Genomic DNA, 21,647 nt, shown 5'->3' on the forward strand with positions numbered 1-21,647 from the left:
GACCCTCATGCCAGCATGTTGATGTCAGTGAATTAAATCTCCTGATTATTGGACTATTCATTAAACTGGGTGGAAAATTAAGAAAATTAAAGAAAGGTCTTTAAAATTACATATTTGCACAAAAACTGGACCTTGATGAATCAAAATTACCCTTTCTTAACAACTCTCATTTATTAAATAAATCTGATCAAATATATCATCAAAAGGCTTGCAAATATAGATCACGGATAGGAATTTCCACCATTGTTTAGAAGAACCATTTAAACTACAGCTCTATTGTCCTGCGTGCTATGCCATCAAACTCTCTATGTAATTCATGGTATGAACATTAAGTAAAATTATTTAATGCATTTCAATGCTCTTTTGTCCGTCAAAGAAAAACAAATTACAAACGGTTGCTATTATATTGTATTAATTGTAAAGATTTGAATAAATATAATGATTCAGCTATTGGTAGAAAATGTAAATAAGTCTTTGTTGCACCTTGACAAAAACATTAGTTAATAATCCAAACTTAGGGGTGAAATAGACTTTTGTTATTTTTCTCTCTGTGTTGATATTATCACATTATATCTAACCTTTATGGTAAGCATTAATTGAGAAATTTGGTTTTACTCTTAAACCAAATTTGTATTCATGTCAGGTTTCCAGATTATAAAAATATTTAATGTTTAGTTAACAGTTTAATATTGAAACAAAAAGTATTTATGCCTTGTATGCTATTCTGGTTTATATCAATGCCACATACAGAAAATACAAGGACCTTATAAAACATTTAAGAAAAAATCCTGCAAAAACTAATAATTTTTATTTATTGCTTTTCCCCCTTTTTTTGTAGTATCTGGATTATTGCCATTTTCAATTGATCCCATTTGTGGCAGTTTAATAGATGAACACCCTTGTGTAAAGGTAATGGTGTCAGAATTTAAATTTCAACATCTTGTGCTATAACTACCAAACACTGCAGATAGTGAAAACATATAAAGTACTGCATCGAAGGAATATTGCTGTGAACAACTACAACTTCTAAAAATTCTAAAAACAAAAATATAGAAATACTGAGTGATATCCAGGCCTAATGGTGGACTGTTCTACTTAACATGCAGTGTCCCTCATTTAACTACCATAACTTTTATTCTGATTATTAGTAATGGTCCTTTATGTAGTATATAGGTTTTTGCTATCTCTTAACCTGTTGTTTTGTAGTCTGTATCTTCTTATATGTGTCTATTTACATATATTCTTCCCTAAGATACCACTACTGTCTACTATGGATTCATCTATTTTCATGGGTACCAATTTTTTGTCGATTGAGGAATGGCTGTATTTTTCGTGGATAATTGATTTCATTGTTTTTGGCCAAAGTCTGTATACAAAAATATAGAAAATTTGCAATTCATTGAACATCTAAATATCTCCTTCACCTGTACCTACAATATCCATGAAAATTGGTATCCAACAAATAATAATGAATCCACAAATATATTTTACAAACTTATATGCATTGAATCATGTAATGGTCCCTGATGTTACACATTTACCAGTTGTTCCAAACTGACCTGTTTTAATCAAGTTCTGGGATAATACTTCTCCACAAAGATAACACTTCTGACGGTACCTACCTGTTTTACATAAGCATTGGTATTTAGTGGTCTCTGGTGGTACACTACTTATGGTACCTACCTGTTTTACATAAGCATTGGTATTTAGTTGTCTCTGGTGGTACAGTACTTACGGTACCTACCTGTTTTACATAAGCATTGGTATGTAGTGGTCCCTGATGTAACACACGTTCCTCCATTCAGACAAGGACTGGGAGAACAAGGTACAAATAGCTGTTCACAATGTTGTCCAGTATACTTTAAATCACAGTGACACCTAAAATAAAGAGAAGCATCAAATATCAACTTTTTTTCAACAATATTTCTTTACATTTGACATAGATATTCCAGTTTGTTTAAGGAATGACAGTAATATTGTTTTCTCTATGAAGAAATAACATAAAAAATGTGGTGCCCTCTGAATAACCTTCATCACAGCTTATTTAAAAGTGGGCACCACATTTTTTAGGTTATTTGGAATAGACAGAAAAAATATAACAGTCATTCATTATAATTTATTTCTTAATTCCATTTTGATGCAGTAAATCTTGAAAAAATGTTGATTACTTCATGGTCACATGACAAAATGCTGTCTATGAGCTGATAGACAAAAAACTTTCAGAAATCATATACTGATTACGATATTGTAAAAGATCAGCTGCACAGAATAATGTGAAGCTTTTTAGCTTTTTTACATAGAGGCTTGCAGCTGATATCTTAAGATATCAACTTGATAATCTGTTTGTTGTCCTTATACAGGTCTTGCCCCCCCTCCCATAGACAGCTTTACACTAGAAGAAAGGAGGTTGATAAATAAAGTCTCCTCATACATTGTGACATCACTGATTACGTCTTTTCACATTTCAATGCTGTGATTTAAGAAATAGAAAAGACTGGTAAGGGTGATGCAGGCAAAGCGAATGAGGAGGAGGTGGGTAACATTGTGTCTTTATACTGTGTACAAAAGTCTATAGGTGGAGACAGGTTACTATTAACTGAGGTTACATCCTAAGCAGGAGCAAGATTTGTATCTTTAGTTTTTATATGAACAACTAGTTGATACATAGTGACTAAGTCCTAAGTAAGGAAACTTATATACTAGTGTTTAGATGTTGATTCATAACCTGTGTGGCTAAGCTGGATAAATTTTCAGTTGTTAATTCACTCCACAGTTCAAATCAGTAAAAAAATAATTTGAATGCCACTTCAACAAACAGACTGAGTTTTTTCTCTCTCTTTAAATAGTTTATATTTTAATAAGAGAAAGAAATGGAGCACCAATAGAAATAATATTTTGACATGTCAACTTTATTTGTTGATTCATCAAAAATGTTCTATAAACAGAATCTTAAGTTAGGCCTATATATAACACAGACAAAATACTCATACTCAATGGTAATTGTTAATGTACAGGTTTTTTCTCATCAGCTAAACGCTTGTTTTCAGAAATTGCATCATAAACATAACTTCCTTGGAGCTCAGTTTTTTTGCCATTTTCCTTTTTTCGTATAATTAAGAGACAATGGGACACTAGAAAGGAAATATGATACAGGAAATACCAGTTAAACAAAGGAAATGAAAAGTTTAGTACTAATTGCCTTATATTCTAAAAATGTCAAGTGTTACCATATATAACAATACTGAAGAGGGCACTGCATACGAGTACCATAAATGGTCAAAGGTTTGTATGGTTGACGTGATAAACTGATCACCCAGTGTCCAACATATAGGCCAGTTTACAGGATCAAAGTCCGCTGTTTTCTTGAATAGTCTCTTAAAATTGATGGAAATTATATCGGATATGCCCCGATTTTGGTACAATACCTATTTTAGCTTGCTAGATTTCTATTCTACAAGATCATGATGAAGTGTAAGATTTCATTTAATTGGTTTTAAAAGATTTGTTTTCCTGGATTTATGTGATTGTCATTTGAACATGAGACTTGAATAACCTTTTTATGTGAGGTTAAGATGTTTTTTCACATGTCCACTTCGTCTACTTCATGACTAAATTAGTTCAGGTTTAATCCTAACCATCATCTATTTTACAAAATTTCCATATTCATAGGGCCAAAAGAATGATACCCATATAATTGTAATAAATTGAAAGTTTTATTTCAGTTATTTTAAGTCTTAACAAAGTTTCCCATTCAACCATGCATTTCTTAACGCTGATATCTTTTGTTAAGACTTTTGATTTCCTGGTAAAAGTCGACCTCCACACCAATCAGCGAGACACAAAAATCTTGTCAATTAATGACCAACAAAGCAGTAAATGAAATATTACAAGACACTACGATCTTGGCTGATTGTTTTACCTGACAAAGGTATTAAAGTTACTGATCTGTGGGAATATTACATTAATCATCCATTAGCTTATTGGGGGACAGTATGGGATTAGTTTGGGTATAACATACATTCTCAACAATGATGTGTGTGTTTGTGGGGTTGTAGGGAAGGGAGGAAGGGTATGAAAATGGGACACAACTGTTCATTTTCAGAGTCAATATAAACAAACTACTGACATTTTTTTAATAATATGATGTTCTTTACATTTTTCACCAGGTGTTTAAAGGAAGAATTTCAATTTGGAAACAGTGATAGCCCGTCAGAAGGGGATGATGAATGACAGACCCTTAACTGAGAGCCATATCTCTTGCACGTAAAAGACACCCTTGTAGATTTTCGAAAAAGTACTGGCTGATGCCGCTACAATGCAGCACTCGAACCCGTAAAGTGGAAAGGAATTAACATAAGTTGCAAAACTTGTTTCCCAATCCACTACAAATAAATATATTTAAACTTAACTAATTTAAAGAGGTCAGCTCAGTCAATTAATACAACTTTCATAGTTGGAATACTAAAAATCTTATATATTAATATTTATATTTCACTATTTTATGTTGTTTTAAACTTTCATCTATCAAACAACCAATGTTCCAATCTGTTTGGGGTTTATACTGAATATTGTATACAGAACAGAGTAGATTATAACTATTTGAGTAAGGTCAGTCAAAAGTTGGTATCAAATTATCATCTGTAAAATTTCAGATTGTGAAAGAAACTAAATTCTTGGTTGGTATTTTCAATTTCTAATTTTGTTTATCCTTCTTTTCATGTTAAATTGAATAAACATCCATTAGAACAGTACGATAACTTGAAACATTTTTTTGGCTGCACTCATTTTTTAAATTTTTATGTCTTGTGTCAGTATCTTCTTCAGCAATGTGTATTCGAAAGATAATGATATAAAAAGTTTTAGCAGCAGTGCATATCTGTTAATGCCTGTCGTCAAAATATTTAAAGGAGAAAAAAAAATGAAAGAAAACAGTTGGCATATCTGTGATAAAGTACATGCTAAATCAACCAAATATATAGCCAGGAAAAAAAACAGGACATTTGACAGGTGATCCCTAAGGTCAAAATATGTTATTTAATTATCTAACAATTCATTTTGTCCGAAAACACCAATGTCCCATTAATAATTCATAATATAATAATAGACAGAATAAAAAATAAATTACCTGGTTTGTCAGGTGATACATGTACATGATATATCTAATTATCCGACATTGCGATAATAGATTCTTTGTAAAAGTTGAATAACAATAGCATTGTTCTTATTTCATTGGAAAATATTTTTGAAAAAAAAAAAATTTCTAAGAGGACAAAATAGTCTAGATTGAAATGCAAAATGCTAAAAAAGAATTAAATGTGGCAGTCACAACTTTCATTATTGATATGAATTTTTTATTTGGATATAATTGTTTTCATAGAGTATATTTTTAACTTATGTTGATTTATCTATAAAAGGTAAACTTTCAACCCAAACTGACCTTTTGATAGAGGATAACAATTGTAAAAAAAAATCTCCTTTTCCAGGTGATTTATTGTTTTATATTTATAATAAAAAAAGTTAATGTAATAACAAGCTCATCAAAAACAACTAATAAACTGATGAACTATGAGCTCATACTACACCTGTCGACAGCTCTTTATCATAAAAATGTTATAAAGTTTTTGAAAACATTTAATTTTGTTTTATCAAGTTATCAAGTAAATTTTAAAATTGACCAGAAAAGTAGTCATATACATGTGAGACAATTCATTTAACCTTAACAAATAACTTTTATAAATGTTCAGTATGGATAATTTTCTACCAGAAAAACTTTGATATTGACAACAGCTGACTTTGACTAAGATTTGGACCAAAATGGTGACAACAGGGCTTTATGGCTAACATTTTTATCTAGGTTATTCTGAAACAAATGATTACATCTGCTAGATTTTATATTATAAATGGATAACTGCAAATAATGCAATACAAGGAGCATCAGACAACCAAAACAAATGTTGAGGAACATAATTGTGTTCTTACTATTTTGGATGATAAAAGTCCAATTACTCTGAAACAACAGAAAATGAAAATTGTCAAAAATCTGATAGACTCTCATACCCTCTCACAAATTGTAAGTAAATCGTTCCAGGCTTAAAGTGCATGATGTGAAAGATTGAAATTTTTTATGATAAAAGTCCTATAACTCTTGACAATCATCTGTATATGGATGATAACATTCACAAGTAATTTTTCCAGGTTAAAACTCATAACTCTAAAACAACAAAGTGGGAATCATCAAAAGTATTCAAACCCTGAGAGATCCATCTTTAACAATTTCATTCACAGGCCTACACAATTTTAGTTTTATTTCTTTTACTATTTTCATATCAAATAAACTCATTATAGATACCAGGAGTAAATTTTGTATATACGCCAGACACCTGTTTTGTCTACAAAAGACTCATCAGCGACGCTCGAATCCAAAAAAGTTAAAAAGGCCAAATAAAGTACGAAGTTGAAGAGCATTGAGGACCAAATTCCTAAAAGTTTTGCCAAATACAGCTAAGGTTATATATGCCTGAGGTAGAAAAGCCTTAGTATTTCAAAAAATAAACTTTTCTACTGACGAAGAAGAAAAAAGCTTGCCATCCAGAAATAAGGCATCTATGTAGATAAATATATCTTATTTACAAATCTGTTACAACAGTGTGAAATGCATTTGTATTATTATCTGTAAATGAAAGTGATCAAAATCACTATTTGAAAATTTTCATGGTGCACCTTAAATTTTCTTGTAATAGTATTTGAAGTTCACTTTTCAACTGATTAAAATACAAAATGATGATCTGCTAATCATTTGATTCATTGAATGCACAAAAATTGTATCCAAGCAATTCTGAGCATCAAATCTATTTAAATGTTTATAATGTGAGGAACTTGATGCAACTGTCATATAAATACCGCTATACATTTCAGCACTTACATGTAAGAACCAATTCTATTATCACATTGTCCACCATTTTGACATAGCCCAGGATTCTCTGAACATTCATCCACATCAGACATACATGTTGGTCCCGTGTAACCCTGAGTACAGCTGCACCTGTACCCATCCTCCAAAGAGTCACATGTTCCATCATTTCGACATGGCTGCTTTTCACAATAATCAATATATTCACAATTTTTTCCTAAAACATAGTTATCTAGTTTAACTTTTGAAGGTTATAACTTACCATACACAACAATTACTTTTTAAATCTTGCTGATAAAAATATATAAATATTGTATTTCTACATGTTTACAATAATACTAGATCAATATATTTCTTTCATTAAAATAAGACTTTGTTTGAATTTATTAATTGTATATACTTTGTGAGTATCTTCATTCTTTTCTACAAAACCCCATAAAACTTCAAAATATTCATTTAAAGAAATGAACGATGTATGGGAGATAACTCAATTACCAAAATACAATCTGACAAACCAACTTGGATTATCTCCCTTAAATAAACCATTACTAGAGAAAGAAAGACAACTCAAATTGACTTGAAATCATATTACCTGTATATCCACTTGGACATGTACAAATATAATGAGCTAAAGAATGAGTATTTTGACATGTTCCCTTATGTTGACATGGATTGTTGTAACATATACTGCCTGGAACTACAAATTCACAAAGGGTTCCATTGAATCCTGAAATAATATACAAATAAGCTTCATTGTAAACAATAATAAAACAAAAGTTTTGATGTAAGGATCAGGTCAAATGTAAAACAATTTGAATTTGAACACAGGACATGAATAAAATATTGTCTTTCCCCTTTTTTTGGGGGGTTGCTTTTATCAATTTACTGAATTTGTCTTCATTTTCTTATTTCTATTGTACATTTCATACTAGTTATGTGGTTATAATTATTATGTTGTTCCTAATCTTCATATCAAAACATTAAAAATCCATGTCTATCTATCTGATGAATGAATGAAAATAATAGCTCTAACTAATAGCATTTGTCAGACAAAGACATGTTTTGCTCAGTTTAATTTTTGCACAGTTGGATTAAATTAGTCACTGATACAAGTCAACTTGACTGTGTATGAAGGGGCTTCTCAAAGTCAGATCAGTGTCTATTGGAAACTCTTTCAACCATTAGTTGATATGTTGTTTCGACATTGTTTACTAGTTCTTCTTCTTCCTAATACGGGAGTAGACTCCTAGGTAGGAGTGTAGAACTTCCCGGAACTTGTGTGCTATGTACATATGGACTTAATTTAAAAAATAATATGACAAAGAAAAATCGTTATCAATAACATATATACATTATGTACAGTGGCTTTAAAGTTTAATAAGTTGCTGTGGATCCTTCAAATGTTAGAGTGGATATGCCACTTTTGAAGAATTCCAGGGTGTCAGACATACCCATTGCTTCAGGTAGTGAGTTCCAGTCCGAAATAGTGCGAGGATAAAATGAAAATTTATAGAAATCTTTATTTGTTGATATTTGCCTAAATTTATGTTCCTTCCTAGTGCGTCTATCAGATATTGTTAAGTTGTCCTTCGGAACTTCAACTAACCCCCAATTTATTTTATACAGCATAGTTAATCTAGCCTTTTTATTTTGGACTTGTAGATTACCTGTTATTAAAAGTGGTTTGAAATTAACCAAAGCTTGTTTGCATTTGTTTTGTCATTTTCTAATTACAGGTACCTAAATATGTAAGCATAAATTTAGAGACAAGAGTATTTATTCATTATGATTAGTGTACAGTGTATATATTTAGTTCTTCATCAAAATCTAATATTTGTAGCAAGATTAGAGGCAAAAATAGAATATTGACTTAATTTTCAAACCATGAAATAGGAACCATATATAGTCAGTATTATGGTTTACTAATAACAAACTCTACAAATCAAAGCATGGAAGTCTTGGAAAGACAGATTTTTTTTAAAACAAGGGAATCAATGTTCTTGTGACTTTCTGTTGTTGTTCAAAAGTGTTTTATGTTAACACTTTTTTTCGTGTGTAATATGCAAGCTCACATTTTTGCTAGGTTCCTTGAATGGGAATTATATGTGCATGCAATACATCTTTAAATTTACAGTGCTCCCTATATGTGTAATAATGTACTTCGTCAATATGCTGTCCCTTTTCCTATTGTAGTTGTCTTTCAAATTGTTCAGTTTACTCTCTTTGATTAATTTGTTTTTCCCAGAAGAACTATCAGGCACCATTTCAAACACTGTGCTAGCTTACATTATATTCTGGTCTGTAAGCATGATAAGTGATCATGCATTTTTAGCTTTTCTGTGCTAAGTTGTTTTTATACTTTAAGTCTGGTGAAGATTTGCTCCTAAAAATACCTACCTAATTTACAATCACATCTTGCCTTGATTCCCCCAGCTTGTATTACAGTACAGGTTCCATCATTCATACAAAGATCAAGACTTGGACCACACGGATTATCTAACTCACAGTAGGTACCTATATAACTCTGGGGACACCTGCAAAATATACATATATTTCTATTTACATGAATAAAAGAAAAAAGTAGGTTACATGCAATTAAGATTGCAACACAAGGGTTCACACATACATATAAACACACACACAAAAAATCTAATAAAAAATCAAATCAAATACATTTTATTGTCAATTAAAGACGCCCATCATACAGGCAGAATAATTAAAAGTTAAATTCGGTACAAATGATTACAAAATGATTACAATTTTTTCAATACAATTAACATGATTAACTCAATGATTACAAGAGAAAAGAAAAACACACTAATGTATATTTATAAAATGTATCATGTTTCAACTTTGACAAATACAGTGATCCTTAAAAAAATAGGAAACTGAATTTAAATATTCTGGTTTTTCCCCTGGTGCTATGTCAACATGAATACCGTCAACATATGAATGTATTAAAAAGAAATAAAAATATTGTCAAAACCAAAGGTTTACTATTTTGTTATATTTTGGCAATCTACAAGAAGGTATAATTCAGTTTGATTCATTCTGAATTTTCATCCCTTATATTTCAATTGTTTTTCTTTCCCTGGAACATGTAAAAAAACAGACACCCTCTTCCTATTTCAAAATAAGTAGATGAGATATAACTGACATTAAGTACAACTATCAAACCAACATTCTTTGTCATCCTTTCTTTTAAAATATCAAGGGGACAACAATTGAAGAAAACATGCATATATGCCTATCAAAAATAGAGCTTCAATATCTTTGAAACAACATTTTTAGAATGTGACTCACTAAGAGGTATTTCTTTTATGTTCTTTATATATAATTTAAAAATATACATAATTAATAAAACATTTGTGTAGCCCATCAATGGGATAAAAACAAAGTGTTTAAGCTTCCAGACTCCGTACTCTTAAAGGACTAAGATCAATGCAAATGTATCAACTAAATTAGTCTTCTTAATCCTTGAATCTTTGACCCATAAACTTAAGACACTTTGACAGCAACCTCTTCATCAAATGACAATTTTATCTATAAGCCTTTGTTTTACAGTTACAATGAAAATAGCAATGCTTTTCAAAAAGGTTTCACAGTGTCTTTCTTATCCCTTCAATGTCTATATGGACTATTCTATGAGGGTATTTTTAAAATACTTCTATTTATAGATATTGAGAGATATCCACCTCCCACTAGGTTGAAAATATTTTACAACATAACGACCTTGACTGGCTAAACAGCCCTTGCATGGTCAGATTTGCACAATTTGTTGACTACAACTGTAGTATACATTTTATATACTATTATCAAACAGATAGTAATGCTTAACTGCTTAATTGCTGTTTACTTACAATAATATTTGTAACACTATCACTGTGTTGTGTAATAAACATGGTGTGTGATATACAAATTGCCCTATTCCCCAGTGTAATAAACACTGTTTATTGTAGATTAATGGGTCACCCCCCTCTAACTGTCATCCAGAATAATGTTATAAGTATGTTTATGGCATAATTAATCTATATTAGGCATTATTAAGAGCTACTGATATTTACAAAGCTCTGTAAAAATATAACATACATCTGAACAGATGTCACCGTAAGGACTAAGCAGGTGTGGAAGAAAGTTGACAGAGAAAAAAAGGGGGGTTGCATGATTATAATACTAGTGCTATAGTCTCTAAAATGATAAATTTAAAAAGAACAAAATACTTTGTAACTCCAGTAAAAAAAATAAGAAAAAGAAACAGCTTCCAAACATACAGAGCTTAATCGTGTTAATATGCAACTTATTAGGAGTTGAAATGCATATTTATTCCAAATTTTATGCTAATCAAGTTCAAGACAACAATTAGAGTGAAAGTAACTGCATCTGTAATTAAACCATACAACCTTGTGGTGCATAAAGATATGAAATTGCATCTTTCAAATCTATCAAATAGTTCTGGTTCTTTACAATGGGATCGAATGTATTTGTTGCATACTTCAAAATATTTTTTCAGCATCCCCACAAGGATAGTATTAGCTTTATCTCCTTTGCTCATGCTTTCAACCTGATGCCTACCACGCTTATTATTATGTAATTGTTATAGAAACTCATTTAATAAAACTCAAATAAGAAGGTAATTTTTATAGGAAAATATTTCAATTCTGAGCTACAAAAATAACTTTTGACACCATCCAATAACCATTCTACCTGATGGAGGTACAATGCAATTATACTTTTCATGCTGAAACAATTCAGCAGCAAAATGTAAGCACAATGTCATATTTCTGTACAACAATCATAAGATTTGAAACTCTAAACATTTTTATTGGTTTTGAAATGATGATTTAAGTATCTATGAAACATGTATAGCGATAGGAAAGTAAATAGCAAAGAAACTGACACTTCACTTTTAAGCAAACTACTACAAAAACTGTTTTCACAAAATAAACACTTCACAGCTCTTCTGGAAAAACAATTACACAACAGAATTTCTGTAATGGTAAACCAGAGTTAGTCAATGATTTTCTCTTTAACTATTTTTTCATTATTCATTTAGCCTGAAACCTAAAATATCATTCAAAATAAAGATTTTAATAGAGAAATTTCAAAATCTGCTAATTCATGTAATTTTGCATACTGTTTTTTTCTTCTCAAAATGTGTAACTTTTTAAATTAAATTGTAAACTACCAGGTAATGAAAAATTGGGAATATATTTGCATCATGATTTCTATCTTGACTAACTTGAACACAGTTTAAAGTTAGACCCTGTAATTTGTATAGACAAGAAGCAGACAATTTACAAGGAAAACAGTCCAAACATGGCCATTAAAACTGGGTGGATTCTGTGCAAATATCTGTATGTCCTAGAGATGAAAAAGTTTGTATGGCAAATTTGTTTCCAAGGCTGCCAATATCTTCTATGTGTATACAGCAAGGGTCTTTAAAAGTCTAGCAAAATTTTTCAATGGCTGAAAATCTTAATGTTGACGGCAAGGTGTTAAGATGTTTGTTATATACAATGCATGGATGATGTCATTGACAGAAAAACAACAAATACAACTAGAAATCATTTGCAAATAATTTACAAGCCAAAAAAAGTAAATTTTCAACAAGTCGTAAATCTCTAAATCTCTATTTCATAAATATTTTTATTTCATTTATCAAAAATCTTAACAGATGGCCAGTAAACAGTTAACTGTCTGTTTAAATTGGTTTATAGATAAACTGTTAGTTTATTTTTCAGGTAAAATAAAGGTGTTATCAGGTAAAATTCCTTTGATCATCTTAATTACCTGCTCCTGCTCAATCCAAATGTCAACAGAGATTACAAATACAAATTTATTTTAGCATAAGTATTCTAATTTAATTGTTAAAGTTTTCTCTATTTGATTAACACCTGCCTGTCTGTGTATGTTTTGTCTAATCACAACCAGTCATTGTTATTATTAATGCTACAGGTACAGTTAGGTACTACTAGTCTTTCTAAGGGTCAAGTCATTTCTTCAGATGTCAGGACAAAGAAAAACCCCGCCAAAATATGGTGGAAGTGTTTGGTTAGATATAATGAGTTTGCACACCATGTACATACATTTGTAGTTCTGGCAATTTTATAATTGTTTGTAAAATAATATAAATAATGATCTGTCTATTTTCTCAACATTTCACAAAACTTTCTTTCCAAAGTACATGCACATTTTTTGATTTATTTGTTTTCTGTTATAACGTTTTGTGCCAATGTATATTATAAAAATATCAATACCATCTAAACGAAATCATTAAATTGGCCAGGTTTGTTTTCACCATGTCAGATATTTACACTAAAATGCTGGTACTAAAAATACCTGACTACCAGTTTAAGACAGAACTGAAAAGTCAGCATTAAGCTTACTTTTCCTGATGTAATTTGTCTTTTTCTAGTTACTAACTTAACAAAGTGTGGGGTGATTAGGCTAATTTCAAAGGGATGCTAACAACACCAGCAGCGGAGTGATGAGAAAAGCTCACTTGGACATTTAGGTTAGGTGAGCTAAAAAGGATAACAGAAATTCTCCAAAATCAGCTTCAGACTATGCGGTATTGGGCTTTCCTCATTGTGTTAAGGCCGTATGTTGACCAATAGCTTTTAATTTCTTTGTTATTTCTTTGTAATTCAGTCTACCGTGGGGAGTTCACTGTTGTCTCGTTGGCAATAGTACCATATCTTCTATTATCATATTCCAAATCTTCCAAAATGTTTCACAAAAAAATGTTTATATAAAATCGCTTTTATTTTCATTTAAACACAATAAATGTAAACATATGGCTTTTTTAAAATAATTTTTACTTTAAATTTGTGTAGGAATGCTACCTTGATAATAAAATATGACATTGATGACACCAGCTGTTACCTGTTGGCAACAGGTGCCAGGAAATTACTGAATCAAAATACAGGTGTGGGTACCAGTTTATTGCACCTGAGTTATACCTGTTTATTACACAAGCTCTTAAACCTTGCTCTATCAGCCATCTATTGTAAACTTCCCTAGATATCAGTGATTCAGTTAATAAACCATAAATATTTCTCAAGCTGAATGGAAGCTTGTTCAAATATAATATGAGAGTGCTAAGGCTTTGTTATAAAGAAGAATATTTTAAATTAACTTTGTGGTTGTGTTACCAATTCATAAGTTTCAGTTTTTGCAACGATTTTTATAGTGACTATCCTTGGTTTTTGTGACATAGTCATTTCGAATTAAGTTTATTTCTTGATTTAAATCATATATGTTTTTTTAACCTAAGAAATATAATAAAAGAAAATGGAAATGAGAAATGGGAAAAATGTCAAACAGACAACAGCCCGATCAAAGAGCAAATCACAGCCAAAAGGCTACCAACATGACCAAGGATAACAATATATTTTGACTTTTCAATTTTGATTACCCGGTAGACTCTCTTTTATTTACTGCTGAACATTCTGAAGATGGAGAATGAGAAAAAAGGCTCAATAAATATGAATAAATACTTATTTTTAGTCAACCTAAGGAACCACACCATATAAGCATACATGTGCATTAGAACAAGTCATGCTAGTATGAATATGTATGCATGTCAATTTGTGAATGTCAATTTGCAAATAACGTTTCGCCATAAATTTGAAAATGTTTTGATTGAAAAGCAAACAAAGAGATGATCAGGCCCCAAAGCAATGAACAAATCATTGTTAAGATATCACAATGACCAAAGGCTATCCTATCAACAGGTAGTTGAATGAACCTACAAATCTTAGCTGTGACCATAGCTATGTCCACTTCCAATGGTCAAATATAGGCAGATGGTCAAATCAAATTGATTTTGCAAATCTAAAGATTGTAAGATACCAGTAAGGTTTAATCAAATAATGATTAGATATTTCTAGACTTGATTCAGGTCACCACTGATAAATATTGTTCAATGGCCTTTTTGAATTTAAAGTTTTAAAATCTAGTAAATTTCAAACTACAACATCCTATAAAATACACATAGTTTTTTTTCTACCTTTTAAAACTTAACCATTACAAGAAAAAAAGAGTACAGAAGACAAAAGGCTTTAAGGAACCAGTATCATACATTTGTCTCTTAAAATACATGAATCTGACAAAACAAAAATGTTTCACACAAATAATTAAAGAGGATGAACATGTTGTTTTTTTATTTGGTCGGGTTGTTGTCTCTTTGACACATTCCCCATTTCCATTCTCAATTTTATTATATCCAACATAAAAACATGTACAGAAAAAGAAACATTTCAGAAACATTCCATTCCATACATGTATATAGCTCAGCGTAGTTTCAACAGATAGGTGCTTTCAGAGAAGATTGTTTCAGAAAGTGAGAGCAGAGTTTTTAGATAAACCACCATGAAGAACAAATTAAAGCAGCTTTGTACAAGTCAATTATCAATAATCTTATAATTTTTTTTTTTTATCAAAATAGACATGGCTTATATTGGGGGGGGGGGGGGGGGGGGGAAAGCCATTTTCTAAAAGTTTTACATCATCCTGATCATTAAATTTTTCTGATCATGAATATGTACCAAATATTTGTGATGGCAATTGGGAACAATCAATCTCAAATTCTTCAATAGGCTTATTATCCAACATATTCCCAACGGCAGTTGTTCTTTAATAAATCTTAAATATAATTGCATGAATAAACCTCTTTCCACAACTTTATACATGTATGTTTGATCAAAAGGCAGATGAGAAATATTGCTAACTTATCCATCACTGTAGTTTTTCACCAATACAAGTTGATATGGTTTAAAGTAAAGTTCATTCAGGTGAAAGACCACAATTTTATTTCTATGACAATTCACTCATATTCAAATTCTATGACACCACTAAGGGCACCTGGTTTTTATGTTAACTGTAGACAGCTGGTTTTTAAAATTCCGACACACAAAAACATCCATCTGTCTTAACAAAGGTCATTTCAAAACTTGCAATTATTTTATGAAAGGCATATCATATTTAAGAATATTAATATTCATAAGTTTTCCTCTTTTATGTATTGAATATTAGCTATAGATAGATATTGAGTACATAGCATACACTTTAAATAACATTTAAAAGTACTATGTTTCAATCAAAAGTTAAGAATAGTGGAGCTTAATTCACGATTTATTTTTTAAACTTTTTTTATAGATCTGCAAAAAACAGGGTAACACAACCATTCATCACAACAAATACACCCTAAAAATAACTTCGGTAGATAAGATGTCACAAACATATGGCCAAAAATAATCAACATCCTGGAAATTTCTATATGGATAACAATGACCAGACAATATAGAATGAGCTAATTACATTTATTATTGAGTTGAAATATATACAACTTCAACTAAAATGTCTTTGAAAAAATGCAAAGTTTAAAAAGTAACTGAACATGCTGAAGCACCAGTTTAATATCAGTCCCTAAAATATTAGAGAATAGTGTTGCCTATACAAGTGAAATTGCAGTCTGTTGATCAAAATAATAGAGTATAAGCTTAAGAGTTTCAACTTTTAAAAGCATAAAACTTCAAAATCTCTCAAGTGCAAAATGTAGGAAATATTGTGGAATGGTGTTTATAATATTAGGACAGATGTACAATGTAGTAGTAAAATAACAATATTATGCATTCACTTTATTATTTTAGGTAACTCAATTTATAAACTGTGCCATCATGACTGACTGTGCCGAAGGGCTGTAACAGCCAGTCAAGGTCGTTAAAAACTTCCAACATCATAAGCCACAGTGACTCAAATGTTTGAGAACTGGTGTAGAGTATGAAAAAATCATCACGGTTTATATCAGTTCACTATATACATGTATATACAGCAAACTTAATAAAAATATGTTTGTATGCTCTTCTTTCATGTCTTAAACCCATATATATATATATTCATTTTTGTAGAGCCTAGGTGGTTGTGTGGTCTAGTTGGACGGCTGCAATGCAGGTGATTTGGTGTCACGATATCACAGTAGCATGGGTTCGAATCCCTGCGAGGGAAGAACAAAGCAAATTTACAGATCTAACATTGTTGGGTTGATGTTTAGACCAGTTGTATATATATTTTCATATATATATTCATAATTATAATGTATGTCATTGTACATGTACAAATGATGTATGAAGACTGGCAAATTATTCCATTTCATTTAAATCATGTGAAGTTCAATGTAATGAAAAGATTTCAGAAAACAATTGAATATATAATATGACTTGTTTTGTAATATAGGTTGTTGATGAATAATAAAGACACAACTTTCAGTAAAGATGTAATTATGTCTGCTTTTTACACAATCTTTTTTTTTAATGATTTTAACATGAATGTAGTGAAGCATCTACTTTTTTTCACTTTCATTAGCCATTAGTATAAATATAAATACCATTCTGTAGTGTGCTAGTATAATTTCGTTATATATATATGTTTTTTTGTGTTTGTGTGTATGGAAGAGTGAGTCAGCAAAACCAAGCACAGTAGCTTAAAACCAAGTACACTTTCAAAGACCGGTACTTTAAATTTCTGCTGGCAGTTGGTTTTTGTAACTGCAGGCATATGTTTATTTACATAATGGTGTAGGAGGGGTCCTGATCCCGAAATCCCGGGCTTAAAAACATGAAATCCTTAGGTCCAGAATTTAAATAATTTAAAATCCCGACATCCCAAAATTCGAAAAAAGAGTTCCTGGATCCCAAATGGGTCAATCCTGAAATCTGGAGCTTAAAAACACCTGATCCCGGAGTCCTGATCTAAAAAGTCCTATCCCCCCTCATACATGTAAAATGAAATAAAACATTGATATGAAATATACATGTGCATACAATGTACAGTACATATATCCACGTGTATGCTGTAAGTTAAGAAAAAGTGTCACATTTATAAGAAATTCCATCTGTTGGGATTATCTATATACTAAATCTCAAAACAAACAAATTACTCCATTGCAAACAGCTGATTATCAAGAATAAATTACAATCAAAGCTTTGTCGGTTTGTGTATAGCTTATAATTACAACCAGGTACGTTAGTAACTGTGCATTAACTCAAGATTTAAACAAAAATAATGTCAATCCATGTATAATTGTGGAACACAAAACAAATTGTACAGACAATCATATATTTTGTTTAGGTCCAAAGAGTGTTGTTCTAAATACAAGAGTTTTTAAATAAAACTTCAAATCGTCTATAAATCTCATTTACAGTCTTTAAATCATCTTTACAGTAGACTAATTAATGACTGCATTAAAACAATTGTCACAAAGATTTAGATGTTCCATCCTATCAGATAACAATATCAAATTGGACTTAAAAGATTTTTTAATGGACCAAAAACATGCCAAATATCCAAGACCATAATCAATGAAATAGTCAACACAGTCAAACTTATCTGATTTTTCTATTGTGAAAAAAGACTAAGATTTATAACACATACAGTAGCTCAAGTATATTTGTATTATCTTCAAGTAGAAAGATTTCATATATGTTTGTATGTATTGAACTTACATGTTAAATAACATGTGAAAAACATCAATATATATGGCGCTGAGTGTGATACAACATGTACATGTATTAATATGATACAAAATTTTAGCATTGAGTTACATTTGTGTAGCAAGAAGAAAAAAAAAAAAAGGAACAGGGTATCCATATATGACAAAAATCAGTACATGTACATCAAAATAATCTTACTGATGCTTTTTTTTTCTCAGTTCAAATTTGAAAGGGTTTAGCTTGATAGGGCAACATTTTCATTCATGTTTAACCCTGCAACATTCTTATGTGCCTGTCCCAAGTCAGGATTCTGTAGTTCAGTGGCTGTATTTGGTTAATGTCTGTCAAATTTGATTTTTGTTAATTGATTTGTTATAAATAATAGTGGACTATAATGTATGGGAAAGTCTGGAAAGAAGTTCAATAAAGACCACAATAAACTTGTGCTGTTTTCTGTAGATTGAGATATATAATCATTTAGTTCCATTACATCGGCATACATGTACATGTATGTATTAATATTTTTCTACAAAATATTAGGAAATTGTGTGACATTTTGAGAATTGTTTTCCTTGATTTTGCTACCCGTATTTGATTTAATACACACATTTTCTTATGTTAATACATGTAATTCCAAAGGTGAAAAAGACAAAAGCCCAACAAAAATAAACTACTTTTTCCTTCCTACCGGCTAAAAAATTGAGTAATGAGTTTGTATTGAACTTATCATTTCACTCCCCCCTTAAATATGACAAAACTTGTTGCCAATATTTCAATATAAAAACTTGGCTTTACACATGGGTATAGCAGACACTATATATTTTGTACTCACACACAGTAACTTTCTCCATTACTTGCTGTTTTACAAGTAGCTCCATTCAAACAAGGATCAGGATAACATGAAGGAAATGCTGCAAAATAAAACATTCATAGTTCATGTGTTTTTTTAATTCATGAATATTGCTACAATGTATTCCAAAATAATTGTTAATTAATAAAGTAGATTTTCTAATTTCTTTTAAACTTGGAAAATATTCTGGCTAGTATATGAAAATAAACACCAGATTACAATTATATTTAAGCACTTCAGTACACAGAAAGTATTTAAGATGATAAACATGTGCTGAAACTTCATGGCAATAACTTATAAACTTCATAAAACAAAATATTATATTTTTGTCAAGAATTTATGACCTATTTAGGAGAAACTTTTTATAACTTTAAAACATAAATGACATATGTGGGTTTTTTTTTAAATTTGTGCTGGTATATTTAAAACTACAAAATACTGTGAAACAAAATTCTAATACATGTACATGTACCAAAAAAATGTATACCAGGTGTTTAAATGCTGTTCGATTGGTACAGATTATGTCTTCAAGATCCTGTACTTTTATTAAAAGACACTGAAGTACAGTAACTGACACAATGACTGATATTGGATTCAATAATTTCAAATAAGCAGGTTATGTACCACTGACTGATCTTTGATACAGTATACATACATGTATCTGGTCTATTGTCTTTCTGCCGTTTTTTGTTTTTCTTTTCTTTATTATTCTAAGTTTTTAATGTTTTTACTACATGAATTTTTGGTGTTATTTAGTACGCCTTTTTGTTGTTCCATTGATAAAGAAATAGTGGCGGTATGGGGGTTTGAGATATATAAAAAAAAAAAATTGAGGCTGTCATATATTTCATGTACATTACCTCTCACAAGTCAGGAAATTTGTCAGTGTTTATTCTATATCAAATGTTTTTTTGTAAACTTATATCCCAAATGTAACCCATTTGAATGATTGGTCCCAACCTGTTCAAATAGCTCCAACCTTTTGAAAAAAGAATACTGTAATTTTAAACCTCTACTAAAACTGAAATCAAAATATACTTTAAAGGTTTGAACTGTTTATTTTAACTATTAAATGTTTTAATATGCTATTCTATAATCTTAACAAGAAATTGAAATCTCATTTGGTAATATTTTAAACAAACAAATCTTGTTTATAATATAATCATAAGTGCATCAATACGTACATTTGTCCTATGACATCATCTTTCATGAAAACAAAGAAGGCACGCGCAACGAAATGTGTATTGCCTATGTTTCAAAACATGATATCTTTAATTTCAACAGTAATTTTTTCTCATATATGTATAACAAATTAAACCATGATTAGTAGCAATTAATACTATATTTAATCTTTCAGACCTTCATGAATTCTTTAAAATATAAAAAGACAAGCATACAATTGTTTAAAGTATTCATCATTAAAGTATTTCGATGCATGGGTATTTTTATCACTAGGACATTACCTTCAATGAGGATAATTTGATGTGCAATCAACACAGCCGTCAAAAACCGTGCAAAAACCAACATAACTCCAAAATCATAATAAATCCCTTATGGAATATTCACTTAAATATCCGAACATTACTCCAAATTCAAAAATAGCACTGCAAATATACTTTTCCAAACTTTTAACATGATATTTTAAACTCCATCGTCGAATACACAAAACTTTTACAACTCGTGTTGATTTACAAACAAGCACCTTGCAGATTATGTCACTACGCGTAATTATCAAGGTACGGACTTCATGAATATTTGATTGTCTCATATATGTGGAATATAATAATTTATCAAAAGATAATACTTAAATCGTTCTCTTAAATATTTTTTATTAATTGTGGTTTGCACAAATAAAATACTTTAACCGTTCTTTTTACTGCCCTATTTTATTCCGCTAACCGCATCACAACTTAAATAACTTTTTGTTGACTTTGAAGTGTAACGTTAGTTCGCGGGAGTCAGACGGAGACACCGCTAGTCACGCTTGGATTGGCGTATAGGTAACTGGCACACGACTAGTGTGTGCTTGACTGGTGGAATTTATGCCCGCAGGAACACTTATGAGAAAAGTGAAATAATAAATAAAAATGAAACTTCAAAATAGAGCAACTGTATATAAAAAATATATCCTTATTTAAACGATGGAAATAACAATTTTGTTGGCTCATCATTAAAAAAAGTTTCAGTGACCGGAATGTCTGTTTCGCTGAACTGATATACAAGTTGAATACATTTTTCAAGACCAAACTGCAACCCGACTGCTGAGTGTGGCCTTTTATGTCTTCATTTGTGGACCGTTCTTCATAAATTCGTTGGGATTTCAGACTCATTCGTAGACTTTGGTTGATTTGGAACCCCTCACCTCCCTTAATGTTGTTGGGTGAAACATATCAAC

The 21,647-nt window shown here is 30.6% G+C and overlaps 1 protein-coding gene across 4 annotated transcripts in view; it reads right to left on the reverse strand.

Annotated features, from left to right (window-relative positions):
- LOC134707018 (neurogenic locus notch homolog protein 1-like) overlaps positions 1–20,983 on the reverse strand; it is a 64,986-nt gene extending 44,003 nt beyond the window's left edge. For 3 of the 4 annotated variants that reach the window (XM_063566486.1, XM_063566482.1, XM_063566485.1), the window contains exons 1-6: positions 20,716–20,983; positions 19,235–19,313; positions 9,308–9,444; positions 7,503–7,637; positions 6,923–7,127; positions 1,745–1,878 (exon numbers count right to left, since the gene is read on the reverse strand). In XM_063566486.1, coding sequence (XP_063422556.1) covers positions 1,745–1,878; positions 6,923–7,127; positions 7,503–7,637; positions 9,308–9,444; positions 19,235–19,313; positions 20,716–20,779 — 754 coding nt within the window. In that variant the 5' untranslated portion in view covers positions 20,780–20,983. The remainder of the gene's footprint in view (positions 1–1,744; positions 1,879–6,922; positions 7,128–7,502; positions 7,638–9,307; positions 9,445–19,234; positions 19,314–20,715) is intronic. The other variant, XM_063566483.1, reaches the window with a different exon arrangement.
- Between the last annotated feature and the right edge of the window lie 664 nt (positions 20,984–21,647).

The sequence above is a fragment of the Mytilus trossulus genome, chromosome 2 (assembly GCF_036588685.1).
Source record: "Mytilus trossulus isolate FHL-02 chromosome 2, PNRI_Mtr1.1.1.hap1, whole genome shotgun sequence".
Lineage (NCBI taxonomy): Eukaryota > Metazoa > Mollusca > Bivalvia > Mytilida > Mytilidae > Mytilus > Mytilus trossulus.